At 42.9% G+C, this 15,691-nt stretch overlaps 1 protein-coding gene and 1 pseudogene across 6 annotated transcripts in view; one reads left to right on the top strand and one right to left on the bottom strand.

Annotated features, from left to right (window-relative positions):
* Nucleotides 1-15,439, bottom strand: part of Sil1 (SIL1 nucleotide exchange factor) — a 237,493-nt gene extending 222,054 nt beyond the window's left edge. For 2 of the 6 annotated variants that reach the window (XM_027400747.2, XM_035440197.1), the window contains exon 1: nt 15,308-15,439. Coding sequence is in view for 2 of the 6 variants with exons in the window: in XM_027400746.2 (XP_027256547.1) it covers nt 14,456-14,520; nt 15,308-15,386 (144 nt within the window). In the remaining 4 variants the exon portion in view is untranslated. Of the gene's footprint in view, nt 1-14,455; nt 14,521-15,307 lie in introns of all 6 variants that reach the window. The other 4 variants (XM_027400748.2, XM_035440198.1, XM_027400746.2 and 1 more) reach the window with 3 other exon arrangements.
* Nucleotides 6,589-6,934, top strand: LOC118238344 (annotated as a pseudogene).
* Nucleotides 15,440-15,691: the final 252 nt, after the last annotated feature.

Here is a 15,691-nt window from a genome sequence, read left to right as displayed (position 1 = left end):
TCCAAAGCTACACAGAGAAAACCTGTCTCGAAAAAAAAAAAAAAATTGAAAGTTCTTCATAAACAGTAAAATTTGAAAATAATAAAATATTATCCTTATTTTAATGCCTGACTGTCATTCCAAAGACCCCTGAATGACGAACTCCAAGGCAAATATGTCACCTCTGAGCTTCAGTCTATAGTGACTGGATCTGTGCATTTGCAAAAAAATTTACATCTCAAGAATAAAACTGAGTGAACTCTAGTAAGGAAACCTACACATAGGTCTGTGTAGGCATTTTTTAAAAATTAATGGTGAGGGCTGGAGATGTAGCTCAGTTGGTAGAGTGTCTGCCCAGCATGCACAAAGCCCTGGATTCAGTCCCCAAAACCTCATAAACCAGGTAAGGTACTGCACACCAGTAATCCCAGCTCTTGGAAGGTGGAGGAAGGAGGATCAGGAATAGTTTAAGGTCATCCACAGCTATATAGCAACTTTGAGGCCAGGCTTGGCTACTAACTCTTTTGGAAAAAAAATGTCAGGCATGATGGTACATGCTTATCATCTCAGTACTTTCAAGGCCAGAGGCAGAATTCAAGAATTCAAGGCCAGCCTGTTCTACATAATGAGTTCTGGGCTAGTCAGGGCTACATAAGGAAACAGTGTCTCACAATAATAATAAATAATAATAATGGTCAGAGAGATGGCTCAGTAGGTAGAGGCACTCATGCACAGACATGCTGTCCTAAATTCAATTCCTAGGGCCTACAAGATGGCAAGAGACAATGGGCTCTAGAGAGTTACCCTCTGGCCACCCTATGTATATCATAGCACACATGCAACTGCACTCTCATTCACATATGAAATAAAATAAATGAATACAAATTATTGGTAATATGGGAGGGATATAGCTCAAGGACAGAGTGCACATCTTGGATACTATTTCTAGCACCAGTAACACAAAATTGAAGACATGTACAAAGATGTATGATGAAAACCAAGTCTCCCTCCTTCCCCTGTTCTCAGTCATCCAGAGATGACATCTGCTTTTAATTTCTTATATGTTCTTTCAGAGATGTCCCAAGTGCCTAGGTTCTGCCTCAGCTGGGAATCCCGTCAGCAGCAACACTCATTTCCAGAAGGTTAAGGTCAAACAAGCACTTCAGGGACTGCAAGAAAAATGAGAACCAGCAGGGAATATACGGCCCTGCAAAAGGTTCCATGGAGGTCCAACTCCAGTGGGTACTCCACTGCTATGCCCTTTAACTGGCCACATTTAGGCCATCATTTCACACACTGTATGTACTTCCTTCATGCCATTTGCTCATGCAAGGATCTTTGCAGAGTGCTCCTGGGACCTTATGCTATACCAGCCTGAACACTACAGTCCAAGAACTATAAAGGCACCTCAGCAGAGACTGGGCAAAAAAAGCAAAACTTAAAGACATCTCAGAGACACCATCTTTCAAAACTTGCTTTGGGGGCTGGAGAGATGGCTCAGTGGTTATGAGCACATACTGCTTTTGCAAAGGACCTGAGTTAGGTTCCCAGCACCCACATCAGATAACTTAACAACTGCCTGTAACTCCAGCTCCAACAGACCTGATGCCTTTGGCCTCTGAGGGCAAATACCATACACAGAGTGCACATACCATACACAGAGTGACACACATGTATTCACATAGTTTAATATTTTAAGTTGCTATTCATAACCCAGTAAAATCAGAATACAAGGGTGAATGGATTACAGAACTCAAGTAATGTTCTACAAGACCAGCCCAAGAGACAAAGTTGCTATCTATAAAAAATTAGGCACTCAACTGGAGGCAGGCTTTCCCCAAAATTCCCCCAAAAGCATCCAGGTTATGTCCTCTACTCTTTATTCTTCTATGGGAAATCTAAATATTTAAATTCTAGTCTCTACCCAAACATCAGGAACAGGTAGCCTATAGGTAAAAAACGAACCAAAAATGGGCTTTGGTAATCCCTAGAGCTTTTCTTATAATAAGAGATAGAGGTCATGAGAGCCATGCTCACCCAAGACAGTGACAAGCTAACAAGCAGCTTCCAATCATGGATCACTTAAACACTCCAATCTAACACAGGGCCACCATTCTTTCTGCTTCATATTGACTTGGCCCTGAAAATATCTAAGTTGATGACTCTCATCCAGTGACCGACAAAAGAAACTGTGCAGCTGAACAAATACTTCAACTGACCAAACAGCAGGAATTCTGTATTAACGAACTTTTATCAAACACCATTGCTGTGCCAGGAATTGTGGTGAGGGATAAGTACACAAGAGGAATGAGGGAGGCAATCTCTAAAGGAATTTCTAATGCAGTTAAAAGCATAAGACATAAACTGGGCATGGTGACTCATGCCTTTGATCCCAGCTCTTGGGAGGCAGAGACAAGTGGATCTCTGAGTTCGATGTCAGCCTGGTCTACAGAGTGAGTTCCAGGACAGCCAGGATTGTTACACAGAGAAACCCTGTCTCAAAAAAAGAAAAACAAAAACAAAAACAAAAAACAAAACATAAGACATATTCTAAGAAATCGGTTAGCCACGCAGTGCATTCCTTTAATCCCAGCACTCGGGAGGCAGAGGCAGGAGGATCTCTGTGAGTTCGAGACCAGCCTGGTCTAGTCTACAAGAGCTAGTTCCAGGACAGCCTCCAAAGCCACAGAGAAACCCTGTCTGGAAAAAAAAGAAAGAAAGAAATCGATTTGAAGGGCTTAAGAATAGAGAACATGGTGAACTCACTGTAGCTGAGCATCAAGGAAATGGGATTCAACAGTGTTCAGTTCTCATGTATTAATTCAACAACATTCGTGATAACTATAATGTACTCAACATTATGCTAGGAGACAGAAAATAAAAGTATAGCCCATGTCCTTGAGCAGCTCATACACTAAGGGGCAAGTAGCTAACCAGAATAAGGAATGCTGGATTCAATTACCAAGGTGTTGCTATGGGATACAGATGAGGAGTTAACATGGCTCACCAAAAGCAGCTCTGCAACATAAAGCAAGGCATCCAAAATACTCTGGCAAAAGAATGGGCAGGGACACAGCATACAGCATGCTCAGTGCACCACACAGGCCAGTTATCGGGAGCAGAGGAAACCAGTGTGGTGCAGTGTATGCAGTGATGCGGTGTGTGCAGTGGTGATACAGGGGTACACGGGCATAGGCTTGGAACATCAAAACAACTTTACAGCAATGGGTGCCGTGGAAGGCACCCGGGTCTATTTGTTCACTGTTCAGCACTGCATATAGGAAGACCTGAAGTAGCAAATCAGAAGCAAGAAATAAGACATGGTTTCTGTAATGACTGAGAAGCACAGTAATGGGAAACAGAGAGAGCAATAAGATGAGGTAAGAAAAAAACTGGAGAGGCTTGCCAAGAAATTTAAACAATGGCATTTTCTTGAAAATTCTCTAATTCCATTTTTTTTTTATCAAATCAGACTTGCTTCCTACAGATTAATGAGGTTTCACCCTATTTCATTCACAATAGCAAGGCATAGGCTATAATTACAATGCTCAATTTTTAAAAAGATATGGTTTGAGATTAGTATAGTAAGAATGGCTTCAGGGGCATTTTATCTACTCCGATTCTATCAGTTATCAAGACTTTTAATTGTTTGCTTTGGTTTTATTAGCAAGGCACTCTAAACAACTGAGCTCACCAACTAGACCTGTTTTATAAACAGGATTTATAAACCAGTGCCTCGTGTAGCCCAAGCTAGTCTCAAATTCATTATGTAAGCTGAAGATGTCCTGAAACTCCTGATTCTGCTAGTGCACCTCCCAAGTGCTGGGATTACAAGCATGTGCCATCACACCCAATTCAGCTATACATTTCTTTGGGAGGAGAGAAGACTGAAATAGAGTCAGTCTCTCTGTGTAGTCCTAGCTGTCCTGGAACTAGCTTATGAAGACCAGGCTGGCCTCAAACTCAGAGATCTAATTGGCTCTGCCCGCTGGATTAAATGGTGCATGCCACCAGACCCAGCTCATCAGCTATAGATCTTAAAGAGAAAAAGTCAACTTTAGCACAAAACTGTGCCTTCAGAGCCTTGTACCAAGAAATGAGCCTAGAAATCAAAGGGAAGCTGTGACTGGGGTCCAGGTTCTCTTAATGAGATCACTGCTTCAGATGTGGCTGAAGATGAGCAAGCAAGACAAATACACTGTCAAAGGACCTCCTCCACACAGGCTCTGAATCAGCCAGCCTGGGCCCAATGAAATCTCCATGCTACTGACTACTGACAGCAAAGCAGTTACACTGTACCAGAGGAAGCACTTTTCCTATCTGTTCTCTCAACACAGCTACAAAGGAGGTACTGTTACTCACTTCCTACAGAACTGAAACTAAGGCTTATAAACAAAACAACAACAACAAGAAAAACCTTAAATCTGGTAACTAGCAAATAAATAGCATAACACCTCAGGCCTAAGTAGCCTGTGTTTTTAAACTGTTCTGATATACATTCATTCGTTCTTTCTTTCCCTCCTTTCTTTCTCTTTTACAGATGTATTCAAGGTTTGCTTAGGTCACCAGACAGTCTACTGCAGTCTGGCCAGAGTACTATTTTAATACAGAGAAAGACTTCAAATCTTATTTCCTCTGAGCTAAGAGCAAGAAAGAAGACACTTCTATGTGAGCAGAAAACAAGCTAGCATAATTAGGAACCCCTCAACAGCAAGATAATAGATGAGGCATGTCTTGGAAAAGGAAAGGCAGGGCTTTCTCATTCCCCACAGATTTTTTTCCTGTCCCCAGAGATTTTTAACCAGAAAAGCATCTTGCCTCTTCACAATGCTTTCAAAAATCCTACTAATTTCTTTGGCCACCCCCTCTGTTGGCTGCCTGGTTTGTAACCTGGCACTCAATAGCACTAGAATCCCACTAATGTAAGTAGCTTTTAAAAAGCTATGTGGCCCACTTAATTTCCCTGGGGTTCAGTTTTGTCATCAATAAAAGAAGAACCCATCAATCTCAAAACTGACTTGCTGGGCATTAAAAAACTAGAGAGGAATCTCCTGACTGTTGACCCCAAAAAGAAACAAACAAAAACATAAACAGGGCTATAGATGTAGCTCAGTTAGCAGAGTATTTGCCTAGACACTGTGAGTCCTAGGTTTGATCTCCAGCATATCAACCATTGTAACACACCTGGAAATCCCAATACTTTAGAAATAGAGGCAGGAGAATCAAAATTTTCAAAGCTCAATGTCATTTTCAACTATGAGTTAAAAGCCACCTGGGCTACATGAGACTTATCTAATAAAATAACAATCATCAACAGCTACACATTGGATGGGAATCATGCTTACAAGGGGATGAGGGCCGAAAAAACATCTTCTACAGTGACCTTTTCCAGCCACAAAGCACCATGGGCAAATGGGTCCAAGGATGGAGACTTTCTATCACAAACATTCTCAAACCCAACTCCCTATCGACTATGAGATAAAGCTACCCTTAAATACCTTGTTTAGAACCCAGGCCCTGGTTGCTTCAGGATTTCTTTTCCTCTAGGAACTGTCTCAGGCTTAAATGCCTTACATCTCTGAGATTTCCACAATGGAAGTTGTTATCTGACCAACCTCTAAGAAACTAGCAGGTTTCAGTCCAATGGACCAGCATTGATTGGTCATGCCTCCAGTTTAATTGGTTGTAAGAATTTAATTGGTTGTAAAGAAATGTCCATCTGATTGAGGCAGAATGGCATACACCTATTTCCAGCGCACAGACAATTGAAGACAAGAAGATCACAAGTTTGAGGTCAGCTTGAACTTCAGGCTAACTTAAGCTTAATAGCAAGGTCCTGACAACAAAATATAACATTAAAATTAAGTCAGGCATAGTGGCACATAACTGTAACCCCACCACAGAGTTAGAGGCAAAAGGGTCAGGAATTGAAGGCTAATTTCACTACATACTAAGTTCAAGGCCAATATGGGCTACATGAGACATATATACATACATATTAAATTAAAAACAATACTTTTTAAAAGAAATGCCCATTTTTAAAGTCCTCCCCAGACCTTTTAGGAGCATCCCAGGTTCTTTCTTCAGGTTCTAGAACTCTTTAACATACAAAGCAAAAGAGACAAACGACTTGAGAGAGAAGGGGACAACCTACATGTGAAGGTCAGGTCACCAACTGTGCTACTCCTTTTGTCAGTGATGATGATACTTGACAATTAAAGGACATAACAAAGAAGTTCCTTGGTGAGCTTCATGACCAGGGAGCAGACCTAAGAAGCATGCCCCTCTCCATTTCCCAGCAGACATGAGATGTAACCTGGGCTAAACATCAGGCACTAACTACCCAAAGGTTCCAATGTTTAGTCCAGAAACACAGACTCAGCTGTAAGACAGACAGCACACAGGGTACCAGCAGAGCAAATGTTAATCAAAACACCTCAGAAGTCAAAAGTTTAAAACAGACGGTAATAACAAAGGCAATTCTAGTCTCTTTGGAGGAGCCCAAGTAGAAATTACCCTCCCACCCACTCCACTACTGTCTTTTCCAACTCTCTCACTAGCATAAGGACTTTAAGAAAACAATCTGCTCTTTCCGGTCTTGGCTCCAAGATGACCAAGAAAAGACGAAACAACAGCTGTGCCAAAAAGGGCCACAGCCATGTGCAACCAATTCGCTGCACCAACTGTGCCCAGTGCGTGCCCAAGGACAAGACCATTAACAAGTTGGTCATTTGGAACATTGTAGAGGCCACTGCTGTCAGGGACATATCCGAAGCAAGCGTCTTCGATGCTTAGTTCTCCCCAAGCTCTATGTCAAGCTGCATTACTGTATGAGCTGTGCTATTCATAGCAAAGTAGTCAGGAATCCATCTCGGGATGCCGGGAAGGACTGAACACCCCACCACAATTTAGACCTGCTGGTGCTGCACCACGACCGCCACCAAAGCCCATGTAAAGAGATGGCTTCATGAAGACAAACACCTTGAAAAAATAAAATGGGACTTTATGTAGCAAAAAAAAAGAGAGAGAGAAAAGAAAAGAAAAAAAAAAGAAAACAATCTGATTTTATTGTTGTGAAGCTTGGAAACAAGGCTCACCTTTTAGTCTAGACTGGCCTCAAGCTTCTTATGCAGTCCAGGCTGACCTGCAGCTCATGATCCTCCTGCCTCAGAGTCCCAAGTGCTGGGATTATAAGGATATACCATAATGCCCATCTTAAAGATGACAGTCCCACTGGTGGCACACGCCTTTAATTCCAGCACTCAGGAAGCAGAGGCAGGTGGATCTCTGTGACTTCAATGTCAGCCTGGTCTACAGAGTGAGTTCTAGGACTGGCTCCAAAGCTACACAGAGAAACCCCGTCTTGGAAAAAATATTAAAAAGCCTGCTATCCGCCTTTAATCCCAGCACTCGGGAGGCAGAAGCAGGTAGATGTCTGTGAGTTCGAGACCAGCCTGGTCTACAAGAGCTAGTTCCAGGACAGCCTCCCAAGCCACAGAGAAATCCTGTCTCGAGAAACCAAAAAAAAAAAAAAAAAAGCCTGCTATCCCCCTTTGGTTACAACCTCCAGGCTACAAACTCGAGGATTACAAGCAATCAGCAGGTTAGAAAATGGAACTGGTAGGGGAAATTCACAGCTTTGACCCTTCTAAATGCCAAGAAGCTAACTCCATTTCCATGATTGCCCTTAGCTACTGCTAGCCATCTCATAAAAAAAAAAAAAAAAAAAAAAAAAAAAAAAAAAAAAAAAAAAAAAAGGCTCAGCACTGGAGGCAGAGACAAGTGGAGATCTCCGAGACGTCCAAGCCAGCTTGGTCTACATAGAGAATTCCAGGCAGCATAGTGAGAACCTGTCTCAAAAGAGAGAAGAAGAAAAGGGAACAGGAGAAGGAGAGGACAGACTAAGATCCAAAACAGGAAAGGATGAATATGGCATTAGCCATAAGACAGCCACATCTTTGAAAAACACAAGCAGCATCACTTTAATGTCCCCCAATATGTTCCATGGAACATGTGAATGGAATGGTTAACTGTCCTGCTGATGACTGCCAACCCATGGCAGGGAAGTACCCAATGCAATCAATAAGGCAGAAAACAGTGTGAACTGGCTTTAATTCCTGGCTGCATCAAGCTTTTTCTTAAAACAGGGTGGTAGTATCTGTCCAAGCTTGTCTATAACTCAAAGCAAGCCTCCCTTGTAGATGTAACTAAACATGTGCCTCTACCCCTTGCTTTTAACCTGTCTTAACTAGGGTTTCTATTGCTGTGAAGAGGCATCATGACCACAGCAATTCTTAGGAAAACATTTAACTGGGGCTAGTTGCAGTTTCAGAGGTTTAATCCATTATCGTCATGGCAGGACAGGACAGTGTGCAGGCAGACATGGTGCTGGAAGAGTAGCTGAGAGTTCTACATCTTGATCCACAGGCAGCAGAAGGAGAATGTGCCCTAGGCATAGCTTGAGCACAGGAGATCTCAAAGCCCACCCTCACAGTGACACACTTCCTCCAACAAGGCCATACCTAATCTTGCCACTCCCTGTGGGAGCCATTTTCTTTCAAACCACGACTAAGCCTCAAATTCTACTTCTATAAAATGGGATGATGCCAACCAGGTGTGGTGCTTTAATCCCAGCACTCAGGTGGCAGAGGCAGGTGGATCTCTGTGAGTTCCAGGCCAGCCTGGTCTACAGAACAAGTGCCAGGATAGGCTCCAAAGCAATACAGAGAAACCCTGTCTCAAAAACAAAACAAAACAAAAGTATGATGCCTGTCTTAGAAGGTTGGTTTAAGGTAGATAACATGTCTTTACTAGTTTGTGTTTGGGGTACTGAAAAAGCTTGTGATAATAGCTACATCTTCTAGATATAAAATGGGCCTTAAAACCTATACTAGAGAAAAATTACAGGATATCATCATGAAGAGGGTGAAAATTGGCTTCAAGGGGAGAGAAATCTTAAACAGTACAAAAGGCCACAACAAAAAAGATATACAGAATATCAATGGTATTAAAATTAATGGGAATTGGAGGGATGGTTCAGTGGGTAAAGGCACTTGCTGATAGACCTCAATTTGACCTCCACCCCACACAGTAAAAGTAGACAGCCAACTCTGGAAAGCTGTCCCCTTAATGTTACATGTGATCTGTGGCATGCACACACAGACACAGAGTAATTTTTTAATTCTAAATTTCATATAGGATAATTAAGTGGGGAGGAGTCCTCAAAACATGACAAATAATGGGGCTAGAGAGATGGCTCAGTAGTTAAGAGTATGTGTTACTATTTGCAGAGGACCCAGGTTTAGTTCCCAGCATGCACATGGTGGCTCACAACATTCTATAACTCCAGTTCCAGGGGAGCCACTGCTTCTTCTGACCTCTGACTTCTGATCTCAACACCAGGCATACAAGAAGTACACAATACATGCATGGAGGCAAAACACTTACACATAAAAAGTCGAGAAACATTTGGTGAAACCAGAATGGTGGGCTTAGTTGCCTACCGGCATGTTACTGAGTTTGTGTACTGGTTCATGGATAGGATGAGCAACAGTAGCCATCTGCCCTGGACCTTCCTGGATTGGGCCCTGAAAGCCTCGAATCTAAGAAGCTTCCCTATCCTGAGAAAATGGAATGGTCACTTTTCTTTTTTTTTTTTTTTTTTTTTTTTTTTTTTTTTTTGGTTTTCTTGAGACAGAGTTTCTCTGTATGAGCCTGTCCTGGAATTAGCTCTTGTAGACCAGGCTGGTCTCACAGAGATCCGCCTGCCTCTGCCTCCCTAGGACTAAAGGTGTGCACCACCACTTCCCGGCGGTTATTCACTTTTCTTATGGAAGACATTAATGAAGGCATTAATAATTTACAAGTGATTTTGAAAATAAACTATCTTGAAATAACTGGGCATCAGGGAATGTTTGCAATGTCCCTTAAAGAAGGGGCACACTTCCTGCACAGGCTGCTATAGTCATTGCAGTGAGTCCAACCCACAACACAGCAGAAAAGGAAAAAGTGGATGGCATGAGGCCACACCCTCTATACACAGCATCAGTCTGCCTAGCCAGCCCTTAAAGTGTGTACTTGGCTGTGAAGTTGGTGGGGAATGTCATCTGCTTAGTGAACTGATATCCTGGCCACACCCCAAGGAAGGCATCTAAGGCTCTTTGAATCTTGCCTGCAGAAGCCTTGAATGTTCCTCAACCCTTGATTTCACCTACATAACCACCTAGTAACAGTTGGAAGTATAGTACAACACTTGGCAATCAACTTCCTGTAATAAATTCAACAGCAGCAAAAAAAAAAAAAAAAAAAAGTTCACCAGTGAGTGACACCAGCATGATGGACATAGCACTTCAGCAGCATTCCACTACCCAAACCTAAGCTCAGAGCTCCCTGTCCCTCACCTTATTAAGGCCTTGGCACAAAATACTATTCGTGCATTGACTATTATTTCCTTTTCAATACCAAAGGCAAGGGAAGATTAGGTAACTGAAGGAGAGTCAGCTGGACAGCCAGCATAACCACACCCTTGTCTCTTGAGCTGTGTGTGATGGTTTTCACTGTCATCTTGGCACAACGAGAATCACCTGGGAAAGTCTCAGCAAGGAACTGCCTAAATCAGGTGGGCCTGTGAGTGTGACTGGGAAAGACGTTTTTGCTCTTTAAGGTTTTGGGGGTTTGTGTGTGTGTAAGAGTGTTTTGCCTATATGTATGCATGTGCATGACTGGTGTTCTCCAAGATCAGAAGAGGGGATCAGATCCCCTGGAATGGGATGGTTATGAGCCACCAAGTGTGCCTAGTCCTCTGGAAAAGTAGCCAGTGCTCTTAACTGCTAAACTATCTCTCCAGCCCTGTGTACTATTTCTAATGGGGGGGGGGGTAACATGCACCCGAGTACAGGTGCCTAAATCAGTCAGAGGCATAGGATCTCCCTGGAACTAGATTTACAAGCAGTTGTGAGCCACCAACCTGAGTTCGGTTCTCCGAACTCAGATGCTACTTGAGAGCAGCATATACTCTTAACCACTGAACCATCTCTCCAGGCCCTGAGAGAAATTTTCTAAATTAGGTTAACTGATGTAGCAAGATTCATTCTGAATGTAAACAACGGTGGGGTGGGGTGGGTGGGGTGGGGGGGTGGGGGTGAGGGGGCATCTGTGACCTCCACAGCCAGCTGAGTGATGATTCCTAGGAGGCAAGAAGGCAGTTTGGTTCAACACAACTCAGTAGCCAATATTTTTTAAACTTCTGGAGTCTGACCCCAAGTCATTTATCTTAGGCATATGTAAACACAACACAATTTGGTGAAAACTTATTCTGGTGATAATTAACTCAATCCTGCATGCACAGCAAAGCATACATAAATCTCTATGAGGAACAAAGTAAGCAAAATACATATTGGATGTGACTACATTGAAACTCTTTGTAAAGTCCATGAAGACAGGTTCTACAGATTTGCCTGGAAAAAAAAACAAATTTACCCTAAGGGTCTGGGAGAAGATAAGGTATCAGAAAAGTCTCTAGCTGAACAAATCAACAGGATATCCCCCTATCTGTGAACCTATCTGTGAAGGTACAGAAGACCTCTGTACCTTCTCCTATTGGCACACCCATGTCATGTTCTATACCATCAACAATGAAGAGTGAGCTGGGTGAGTAAGCAAGCATGCATTCATTCATTTCTCTCTGCTCTTGACTGTGAATATGACACTAGTGACTTAAATTTTCTGTCTTGACTTCCCCAAAATGAAGGACTGTAACTCAGAATTGTGAGCTAAACTGACTTTTCTCCCTTAAAGCTACTCTTTGCCAGGGCAGTTTATCACAGCAATAGAAATGAAACAACCAGCTGCTGAGGGGACCTGGAGGAAATACAGAGCCTGACCTGATGACAGTTCCCCCTCTACTGGAGTCTCCTAACTCCAGGTTAGAAGTCTGCACAAGGAAGAGTGTCAAGACACCTCACAAGTCAAGAAGAATCATGCACCCGAGCAACCTGGATCTTTATAAAGCTTTTGTCCCAAAGAAAAAAACATTATTATTGATGTGAACTAGGAGGGCCCATCATCTCAACAACAGGCTATTATAGTAAAATCCATAAATGAAATAACAAATAGGAGGCAGAATATTTCCTCTTCAGACCACATGTAATTAAAATATGAAGCTCTCTACTATACAAGACTAAAGCTTGAAACTTACAGCCAACTCAGAGAAGGACCAAGTATTCATCCTTGCTCAGAAAAGATTAGTGCCACAAGGACAGATCTCCAAATTGACACCCAATCTACGAACTAGAGGTGTTTGTGCTACAGAGTGTGATAGAACACAAGCTGGGGTCCCAGGCAAAATCCTCAGGAGTCTACAACCAAGGGACAAGCACTGTAAAAGTGCTGAGACTGGCTCTCTGTAGAGAGGCTGAGTCAAGGACTGGCAGATGGCGCCACAACAGTTACACTCAGGATAAAGTCAGTGAAGACTGGAGGCAGGATGAAGTCAGAATATGAATATACAAACATTAAAAAAGAATCAGAAAGCATCCACCTACTTCCCTTTATAGATTTCCATGTTCTAAATTTTCTCATTAACAGCAAATGTTCAGAGTAGGATGTGGTTCAGTTGTAGAGTATGTCTGGCATGCACAAGACCACAAAGTTTGAGCTCCAGCATTGAAAAAAAGCAAGCCCAAAAAACTTTGCTTGCATTCCTGTGTCCAAAGGGTTTTCATATATAACACTTAACCATCCTTTTAAATCGTATTCCCATTTTAAGCAGTGGGAAATTGAGCCTAAGAGGTGAAGAACTTGCCCAAGGTCATATAATTAAAACTCCTGTTTACCAAACTCCAAAAACCCTCTGTCTACCACCAAAAAACAAACAAACAAACAAAAAAAAAAACTGTTGGGGAGGATAAAGCAGAAAGGTCACAAGTTTGGACTACCCGAAGCCACAAAAAGAGACAGTGTCGTTTTAAAAAAAAAAAAAAAAAAAACAAAACCAAAAAAGAACATTCAGACTGGTTCTCTGAAGAGAGGCTTTCTCAAGGACTAGAAGATAGCCTCCATAAGTTTTGTTTAGGATAGAAAGTGAGTGGAGAGACAGGAGGCAGGTGGTGGCTGCACACACCTTAAGTTCCAGTGCTTGGGAGGCAGACACAGAGGATCTCAGTTTGAGTCAGCCTGGCTACATATTAAGTTTCAGGACAACCAAGGCTACAAGTGAGACCCTATCTCAAACAAAACAATAAATAATAATTCATCTGAAGACATGCCAGTGTCAAGGTTTTATAAACATGTGCCATTTAGAGTTTTTAGAAAGAAAGAAGTGTCAGAGGTTAATGAGACTGATCTCCAAAAACAATTTGTGGGTATAGATTTTTCAAAACTGCTTTGGACAATAGCCATATCACTTAGATGACCCCACCTCCAGCCTCCAAGCCCACACCTACACACACCACTGAAAGGAGAGTAGGAGGGTAATATTAGAGGTTCTAGTGTGTTTGCTGTTTCAAAATCCATTTTGTTATTTTTCAGTTTCACTTAATTGGCCTTTTTCCCTGTCATGAGGCACACTGGGGCTCAAAGTTGGCCTCAGTAGAGATGAAACAGCCTTCAAAAAACAACAGGAAAGAGGAAGAAAACAACATTAAATACCATGCAATTTTTATTTCTGAGATGTCATATGCCTAACACATTTGCCATTCCCATTATCAGTAAAATATGCAGTTTTTATTGCCAGTTTCACTAAAACAGCACATGTATTAATACACAGACTGAACTTACTGCCTGAATGAAAGGTTATGATAAACCTGGTGTGGCAGCAACTTCTTAAGCATCCAAGAGCCAAGTTCCAGTGGGAAACACTGACCAATTTCTGACCCATGTTACACATATAGCAATCCTAATATTATGTTATGGTTTCCATTAAGATTTTATCTAATCCCTAAATCTGTCTATACTTTTATCAGAAAGAAAATCTTTTGAATGTAAAGATAGAAGGGCTCATGCACACAATCTCACACTCCCCAAACAAATATTGCTAGTATTTGTAAACATATCAGTTTCTTCTCTTAAAAACATGGAGAATTCATTTTCTTCCTGCCTACCTATAGTGAGTTAATCTAATTATTCCCTCAAAGCAGTCTGCAGTTTTGTTTTGAGATGGGAGAGCCAGCTGGATTTGAATGGAAACCAAGCATTATAAATGCATTTGGAAACTGATCTTCCATATGGGTCATAGAGATTAGATACATAAAGAGTCTCAAGTCTTTCAGGCCAAAACTGAACTCTGTGTAGCTAAGGATGACTCAAATTTCTGATGCTCCTGCCTCTACTCCTTAGTGCTGGGGTTACAAGCATAAACTATTAGTGTATACACCTGATTTATGCAATGGTGGGGATGGAATCCAGGGCTTCATCAATTGAGCTACATCTCCAGCCCTCATCAATTGAAAGGCATCTAACAGTGCAAATAAGTTCCTACCGGTTTCTCAGCTGTTGTACATTTCTGAAACCAGTCCTTTCCCAGCAACAGGATTCTGGGGTCACCTGAATGGAAACAACTGCGGCGTTAGCAGGTACCCACACACTATTTTATCCAGTTTCTGGGGAGAAGCCTAGAGATTAAGCACAAAGTAATTTGACAACAAAGTCCATAACTACTGGGTGGTGGTGGCCCACGCCTTTAGTCCCAGCACTCGGGAGGCAGAGGCAGGCACATCTTTGTGAGTTCGAGACTAGCCTCGTCTACAAGATAGCTAGTTCCAGGGCAGCCTCCAAAGCCACAGAGAAACCCTGTCTCAAAAAAAAAAAAAAATCCATAACTTTATAACCTGTGAGTTCACGACAAGTTTTACATCTACCAGTGCAAAGGAAAACAAGCAAAGGGGTAGGTAAAATAACAACAAGGGGGCAGGGCAGGCACAATTTCATGTCAAGAGACTCCGGGAGGTTCCCGACCAGTTATCAAAATGTCAACCCTGGAAGTGTCTCTGAGAGCAACACCTAATTCACCCACTTCTTTGGACAGATTTGGGAAAACTGAGGCCGAAGGGGAAGAATAAAGATGGAAACTCAAAACAGATGTGTAGCCCAAAGCTGGAGGTGTCACTGCGTCGCCAAGTGGAAAATGACAGAGCACAGCTTTGGGGCGGCCAGCCTAGGACGCAGTTGGACGTCTCGCCCGCGAGGCACTGAGATGGATGAGGTGGGACCCGGAACACTGTGGGAAGGTGCGGAGAGCGCGGGAGGGAGGAAGCCGCTAACGGCAGGAGGCCGGGCCGGCACCGTCCGCCCTGCGCCCCGCTCCAGGGCCCGGGGCCCCCACCTCCCCTACCTTCGGCTTTCCACCGCAGCCGAGGGGCAGACACAACCCCCACAATTCCAGGCGGCTGCAGCGGCAACCAGATCCTCATGCGCAAACGCGGTGATAGCGGCTGCCTGAACCTGAAGGCGCGTGGCTATTACGTCATACGCAATCTTGCCCAATGGTAACCTGCCAGGACAGCCTTCGGCATCTCTCACCCCACGTGGCATTGTTAGCCCCGCCTTCCTCAGCTGCTAAGCCCCGCCCCCTAGCGTCTCCCTCCGCAGAAATGCTGGATTTTGTTCTTGTCCCTCCGCTGGGAGCAGTGTCTAAAAAGAGATGCCCGTGGGCCTGGTATTGTTTTTCACCAAGAACTTCAGTTTCTTGTTTAATATCCCAAGATCGTAATTTTCT

Source organism: Cricetulus griseus, chromosome 2, assembly GCF_003668045.3.
Source record: "Cricetulus griseus strain 17A/GY chromosome 2, alternate assembly CriGri-PICRH-1.0, whole genome shotgun sequence".
Lineage (NCBI taxonomy): Eukaryota > Metazoa > Chordata > Mammalia > Rodentia > Cricetidae > Cricetulus > Cricetulus griseus.
Note: the sequence above shows the minus strand (reverse complement) of the source record. Positions and strands in the feature narration are given on the sequence as shown.